Consider the following 7310-nt stretch of genomic DNA (forward strand, 5'->3'; position numbering starts at 1 on the left):
ATTAACATTGGTGTTTTATTTTATAAACTACGGACAACATTTCTCCCAAATTCCAAATAGAAGTATTGTCATTTATTGAGCATTTATTTGCAGAAAATATGAAATGGCCGAAATAACAAAACAGATGCAGAGCTTTCAGACCTCAAATAATACAACAAAAAGAAGATTAAATTCATAAAGCTTTAAAAGTTCAGAAATCAATATTTGGTGGAATATTTCTGTTTTTTTAATCACAGTTTTCATGCATCATGGCATGTTCTCCTCCACCAGTCTTACACACTGCGTTTGGATAACGTTATGCCAGTCCTGGGGCAAGAATTAAAGCAGTTCAGTTTGGTTTGATGGTTGTGATCATCCCTCTTCCTCTTGATTATATTCCAGAAGTTTTTAATTTGTTAAAATCAAAGAAACTGATCATTTTAAATTGTCTCTTATTTTTTTCCAGAGCTGTATTTTCGCACCTGCCCTTTACACAGCCACATCGCCCACCACTGTACTGTATCAGTACACAGTTTATTCTAAACATGCACTGATATTTGAATATAAAAACCCCGTAATAACACATTTTCATACTTTAAGGTGTACGCGGACCAATAGCAGAGGGCCATATTCCGGGTTTTACCCGGGCGAATCAGAATTTGACACTTACAGGTTTAGCTAGGCGGTGCTGTCTACTGACTATGGGTGTATGTGTATGAGTGTATGTGTGTGATGCTCTTTTGCGCCGCTGTGTGTAAGGACGTGTCGCCACAGAGCCGGAAGCCTTACTAGAGTCGGTCCAAAAAATGGCTTACCAGACATTCCAGCAGGAGTATTTACAGATCCCGGTGGTGACGAGGACATACACGACCGCCTGTGTGCTCACCACGGCCGCGGTGGTGAGTAGAACCTCAGCCCCAGCCATATTCCTCTCATTTACCTCAGGTTTCCTGCGGCTTTAGCTGTGCTAGCTGTAGGTTAGCTAACGCTGGCTAGGCTAGCGAGAGGAGGGGGGTTAGCCCGTGTATCAGCGGTTAGCTGAGTTAGCCTCCTGTAGTTTAGCTGGGTTAGCTAACGCTGGCTAAGCAGCAGGAGCGTGTCAGTGTCAGCGGACTGGAGAAACCCAGTCCGTGTGTTTATGTAGTTACACTATTGAGTTTTAGTTAAATTGGTAATAATCTTTACCCGGAGCTCTGCTCTGGATTAGCCAACTGTTCCCCTTCACACAACGATAGGAAACGAGAGCAGTCAGTGTGAGTGTATATTAGTGTTTAGCTAGTTAGCTACAACTACAACTGCCACAGAAAAAAACAGACAGCAGTTTGTGGATGATTCTAGACTTCAGCAAGGACATCACAGCTGAGTGTGAGTGATTTTACCTAGGAGAGAGGGAGATTACCCGATTTTAAAGGGCTATTACCTGTCAACAACTACTGAAGACTTTAATTACATCAGAAATTACATTTAACGTTAATTTACTTAACGTACTTACACTTGTAGCTAGCCAAGCATCTTTCCAAATCAGTTGAAGTTTCCCAAAATTAGTATTTTCTGTACTACTCCACTAGCTAGTTATATACTTGAGGAAATTAGGCAACATTTTAATTAGTTACCTAGGTTAGCTAAACTTAAGTAAAACATTTAACTTTCTCTTTCTCTCACCTCTAACTTGTGAGCTTCAACGTGGTCCAATAAGAACTGAGCTTGATGTACAGTATAAAGTTCCTGTTTGGCTGGCAAACTGTATATATTGCTCAGTATTTTTATATTAAATGTAATTGTGTTGTTTATATGGAGTTTGGGCTGCTTTACACAGATTGTATGTGTTTACATTGACTATTTTTTACTTTGTCATTCAGATAAAGCGAATAAGACAGACATGACAGCTGTTTTAAAATATTTAAAACTTTTTGTATGTTTTAAAGTGAGGATTACCTGTCAAACTATCGGAGACTTTAGTTTTAAAGGGGCTAATACCTGTCAAAAACTACTGAAGACTTTAATTACATCAGAAATTACATTTAACGTTAACTTGGTTAACTCGTAGCTAGCCAAGCATCTTTCCAAATCAGTTGAAGTTTCCCAAAATTGGTATATTCTGTACTACTCCACTAGCTAGTTATATACCTGAGGAAATTAGGCAACATTTTAATTAGTTACCTAGGTTAGCTAAACTTAAGTAAAAACATTTAACTTTCTCTTTCTCTCACCTCTAACTTGTGAGCTTCAAAGTGGTCCAATAAGGGTAGAACTGAGCTTGATATACAGTATAAAGTTCCTATTTGGCAGGCAAACTGTATAACAGTATATATTGCTCAGTATTTTGTATATTAAATGTAATTTTATTGTTTATTTTGAGTTTGGGCTGCTTTACACAGATTGTATGTGTTTACATTGACTAGTTTTACTTCATCATTCAGATAAAGAAAATAAAACAGACATGACAGCTGTTTTAATGACATTTGTTAGGTTACGCTAGCTAGCTAACCATCTACATGTAATCAGATGCAAGTCAAATGGATTTGTACCTTTCTAAGTGTCTCCAAATGATTTGCTTGTTTTCTACTCAACTACATACATGAGGGAGGTTTTTCTTAGTTAGCTAGCTCGGTTACACTTAAGTAATAACATTTACCTTCTATGTTTTAAGAAACATTGACTTTATGTTTTCATGAATACAAGTTAAATGGGTTTTTACCAATTACAAATCATTTGGAGTGTCCCCAAATAGTTATTTAGTGTTCTTAGACTAGCTTATATACGTGGGGAAAGCTAGCTATCCAGCTATCTAGCTTAGTTTAGCTACATTTAATTAATAACCTTAATTTATTTTCCTCTCCCCTCTTACATCAGCTGGAGCTTTAGCATTTTTAATACTAACCAAAGTAATGAGACAGCTGCTGTAAGTGATTTAGAGGTTTTTCGATAGGTTTTAAAGTGAGGATTATCCATCAAAACTACTGGAGACCTTAGTAAGATCGCATATGACATTGAGAGTTATACTTACTCAATTATAATTAATGGATTATTTTTTTACTATTATTTTTTTATTTATATTGGGTTACTCCAAATAATGTGTTTGTTATTTTAGTTTTTTTATTCAAAAAGTAAAAAACTCTTAACACTGCAACATAAAATAACTCCATAACATTTGTTTCATTTTATGAAAAGATACATTTGCTTTGAGGTCAGACATTTTTATTAGGAAATACTGATAATTTGATTTAAAAAGAAAAGAACTGAGCCATATATAAATATCTGACCAATACATTTTCAGTACATGTCAGTTAGGCACTTTATGATTATGATTGTTATATGAACACAATTCTATTGCTAAGGCTACTGTACACAGAACTGATTGTTTACTAGATTTACTAGAGAAGAATGCCTGACTTTTCTGTTGCACATTTTGTCTTCCCAACAGCAATTAGAACTTATTACACCTTTCCAGCTATACTTCAACCCAGATTTAATATTAAAGCACTACCAGGTGAGTGTGTTTCTATATCCAAAGATGTTATTTTGCTTGTAGATGTTAAATAACAAAACTGAATCTATATCTTCTTTATTCTTTGCAGGTATGGCGGCTTGTGACCAACTTTCTCTTTTTTGGTCCAGTTGGCTTCAATTTCTTATTCAATATGATATTTTTGTATCCTTCCAACAATGGCCTAGTCAAATAAATGCATTTGCATTAATTTATTCTCTCAACATTGCGATTTTGTTCAGTGTTTTGTGTGTGCCAGAGTCCTTAACTTTTTCCCTCACAGATACCGATATTGTCGTATGCTGGAGGAAGGCTCTTTCAGAGGCAGAACTGCTGACTTTGTCTTCATGTTCCTCTTTGGTGGCCTTCTCATGACTGTATCCTTAATTGTCTCCTACAAGAAAGTGTGTTGCTGAACCCTTTGTTGCCCAAATCAGACTTTCTTTACTGAATTGTACTTTACTTTCAATAGAATTCTATGTCATAGTGTTATTTGTTTATTTGTTGATTCATTATTTTAAACCATTCAATTATATAATGTTTAGAGGGATAATAAAAACATCTGTTCTTGTCTATGTTGTATCAGCTACAGATATTCCAAGCACACTTGGGTATCAGGTGTAATGGGTGTGTTAAATCGGGAAAGTCGCATACATATCACTCTGCTGGACTTTGGCCTTTTTTTCTCTGCTAGTGAGACTGAGTATGAGTTAATGAGGGCATTTGTTCAAATGTTGCCTATACTTTTATTTCTTAATGAATATGTAGATATTTGGCATGTTTGTGAGCCTTGTGTTCCTGGGCCAGGCTTTCACTATCATGCTGGTGTACATATGGAGCAGACGCAACCCCAACGTACGCATGAATTTCTTCGGCCTTCTCAACTTCCAAGCCCCTTTCCTGCCATGGGTACTTATGGGATTCTCTCTGCTGCTGGGAAACTCCATCATTGTGGATCTTTTAGGTATATATTCAAACACATCCTTTTTGAAATTTTGATGTTGGTACTGTTATATTTGTGGAGCTCTAATAGCCTAGATATAACTACATTTAAAATTAAGTATACTGACAGTCACAGTTTTGCCCTTACGTAACATACAATTTCAGTGAAATTTACCCGTTTTTTAATATATCATTCCCATCTACACAGGCATTGCAGTGGGACACGTGTATTTCTTCTTGGAGGATGTATTTCCCAACCAGCCTGGTGGTGGCAGGTGGCTAAGAACTCCTTCATTTCTGTAAGTTCTTTTAGTTCATTCAAGAGCTGCATTTTTATTCCAAATTATATAACAACAACAACATTAGCCGAGTTCCCTTTGGATCATTTCACAAAAGTTATGCACAGTTACAGAAGTTATCAGTATTAAAAGAGATTAACTCACTTGTATTAAGCCATACTGCCAGACATGACAATCACTACACTACTGCAAGATATAGTGTAAAATAGTTAGAATACAGTAGTTAGGAAATGTGTGGTATGCGTGTCACTACATTTTATTAACATTATGTAACAAGAAATATGAATGAAATTAGTGAATAGTACATTGCATTCCCAGATTCTATGAAGGCGCTCATAGCTTTAAACAATAATTGTAAAATGTAAAATGTATTTTTTATGCACTTTTTAATTTTGCATACGATTAGTGAGTGGAAAACTTTCAGTTAAAAGAAAAGGATGCCGTTACAAGACCCCGTCTATTGCTTCCTATTCACTATTCACAACGGAAGAGCAGTAATCAGAATGGGGGGGAAATGTAGTTAAGTTTAATGTAGTTAAACCAATTTTTGGTTGTTTTATGTCTTAATGCCAGGGTTTGTTTGGTCATGAAAAACCTGGAAAAGTCATGGAATAAAAAAATAGCAATTTCCAGGCCTGGATAAGTTTTTTAAAAACTAAAAAATACCCATGCAGTTTTGGAAAAGTTATTTAAATTTGCAATTCACAAATGTGTGTTTTCATTTATCGACTGAGAAAAGCTATTTTGAGCTAACAAATGCATCAGCTCAGAGATAGTTCAGTAATATAGCCCTACACAATGAAGCTCTCAGGATCTGACACACATTTTATTATTTTTGAATATGTCAGCATTGCTTAAAGATTTTTTTTTATCATTTATTGTTTTTTTATTCATGTCTGCACTGATGTTTTAAAGATCCTTTGGTCATGAAAATTTGCCTTTAAAAAATGAAAAAGTTGTGGAAATTTATTGGTTAAAAAGTTTATAAACCTGTAATGCTAAATATTGGATTCATATTTAAAAAATGTAGATACTGTTTTGCTAAACCTAAACACTTTTACATGTTCTTGAATGAATTTTTATTATTTTAACAAGATTTATATCAAGTTAAAGAATACCGGCCATAAAGACATTCTGGACTCAAAGCCCCAGCCTACTGAACTTCAACCCTTATTCTTTCCACAGGAAAATGCTCTTTGACACGCCAGAGGAGGATCCGAACTACAACCCTCTCCCTGAGGAGCGTCCTGGTGGATTTGCCTGGGGCGAGGGCCAGCGGCTCGGGGGCTAAACTAAAGCTTCTCCTCTATGGACACACACTCTTGAGAACAAAAGCTGGGGGAAGAGGAAATTTTTCAACTAATTTCTCTTGTGCTGTGAGAAAAGACTGGCACACCATGGCAGTCCGTTGTTCCCCTTCCGGCTGCTTGCAACCCCCTGGACTGATGCTCGGACTGCGGATATAGGATTGGTACAGAACTGAACTTTCAGCGCTGTTGCTCTTGCCCTTTTTTGTCATGTTGTGCAACAGTGATCACTAATGTGGAGCTCTTGCAAAAAGAGATGGATTGATAGAAGCCTGGGCGAGTGTACTTTTACTTTTTTTAAGAAATATATAATAAATGTATATAAAACATGCAAGCATTTCAGACTACTGGTTTGGGGTCTTTTAGTTTTTTTGTTGTTGTTTCTGGCTGCGTGTCCACACTATTTATAAAATCGATTTTTTCTTCTTCTTTTTTTTTTTTACCAAAATGCCCAAAAGTTATCTGATTTTGCATTACAGCACATTTTTCTGACATCTTTTTCTGACATTTCTCTTGCTGTGCATTATACTTTTCAAGTATTAAGATGTTTAATAATTACATGTATCTTTATAATGAACATATCACAGACCTTGTTACTAAAAAAAAAAAACCCTTCCTAGGTTTATCCACCTGTGTGTTTTTTTAATGTAAACATCCACAGTCAAGATACAGACCCATGATGTAGTAACACCTCGCCACCATAGAGGGAGCTGTCCGACCAGTTAATCACTTGTGCTCAACACAGGTTGCACTGAAGGGTAAACTGTGCCGAAATGATGCTGATGAACACTAACTTAAGTCTAAAAGGACATTTTGGTAACATAAAGAACATTTTAAGGCTTACATGCCCGTAATTAATTTGAAAGAATGTGCTTAGATGTAGCTAAGGCACTGAGAAGTAGATGCATGTTTCCAGCACAGTGCACATGAAGGAAAACCAGATTAATACTGCCTGCTTCTCACATTTATGGATTTAATAAAAAGATATAGATCTCATTTCAATCACATATGTGCTCAGTACATCCACTTTTAGACACTTTTGAGCTACAGGGTTCCCTTAAAATTACTGAATCAGTAGCTGTAGGCAAGGTGGGCAGATCCTCTGTAGCACTGTCCAAATAAAACTCATTCTTTGTAGCCTATTAGTCACATATATAACAGACTAAGGCCCAAAACATACTTACATACATACATACAAACATGCTAAAACAAATGCAGATGTTCAAACTATGTACTCTGGGTTTGTGCATAGTCGAATTCAGCATGTTTTGATTCATTTCATAAAGTAATGCAAGT

General features: G+C 36.0%; 1 protein-coding gene across 1 annotated transcript; it reads left to right on the forward strand.

Annotated features, from left to right (window-relative positions):
• The first annotated feature begins 686 nt into the window (after window positions 1-686).
• On the forward strand, window positions 687-6351 carry derl2 (derlin 2). The gene is made up of 7 exons (XM_015604814.3): window positions 687-878; window positions 3404-3469; window positions 3558-3631; window positions 3750-3843; window positions 4235-4430; window positions 4617-4707; window positions 5893-6351. Exons 1-7 carry the CDS (start codon window positions 786-788, stop codon window positions 5996-5998), a joined length of 720 nt encoding a protein of 239 aa, XP_015460300.2. The 5' UTR covers window positions 687-785; the 3' UTR covers window positions 5999-6351.
• The last annotated feature ends 959 nt before the right edge of the window (window positions 6352-7310 follow it).

The sequence above is a fragment of the Astyanax mexicanus genome, chromosome 1 (genome assembly GCF_023375975.1).
Source record: "Astyanax mexicanus isolate ESR-SI-001 chromosome 1, AstMex3_surface, whole genome shotgun sequence".
NCBI lineage: Eukaryota > Metazoa > Chordata > Actinopteri > Characiformes > Acestrorhamphidae > Astyanax > Astyanax mexicanus.

Coding starts and splice junctions, on each gene's coding strand:
- derl2 (XM_015604814.3), top strand. CDS start 786: ATGGCTTACCAGACATTCCAGCAGGAGTATTTACAGATCCCGGTGGTG. Junction 3,470..3,557: donor TAATATTAAAGCACTACCAG/GTGAGTGTGTTT, acceptor TATTCTTTGCAG/GTATGGCGGCTTGTGACCAA. Junction 3,632..3,749: donor TTATTCAATATGATATTTTT/GTATCCTTCCAA, acceptor TTTCCCTCACAG/ATACCGATATTGTCGTATGC.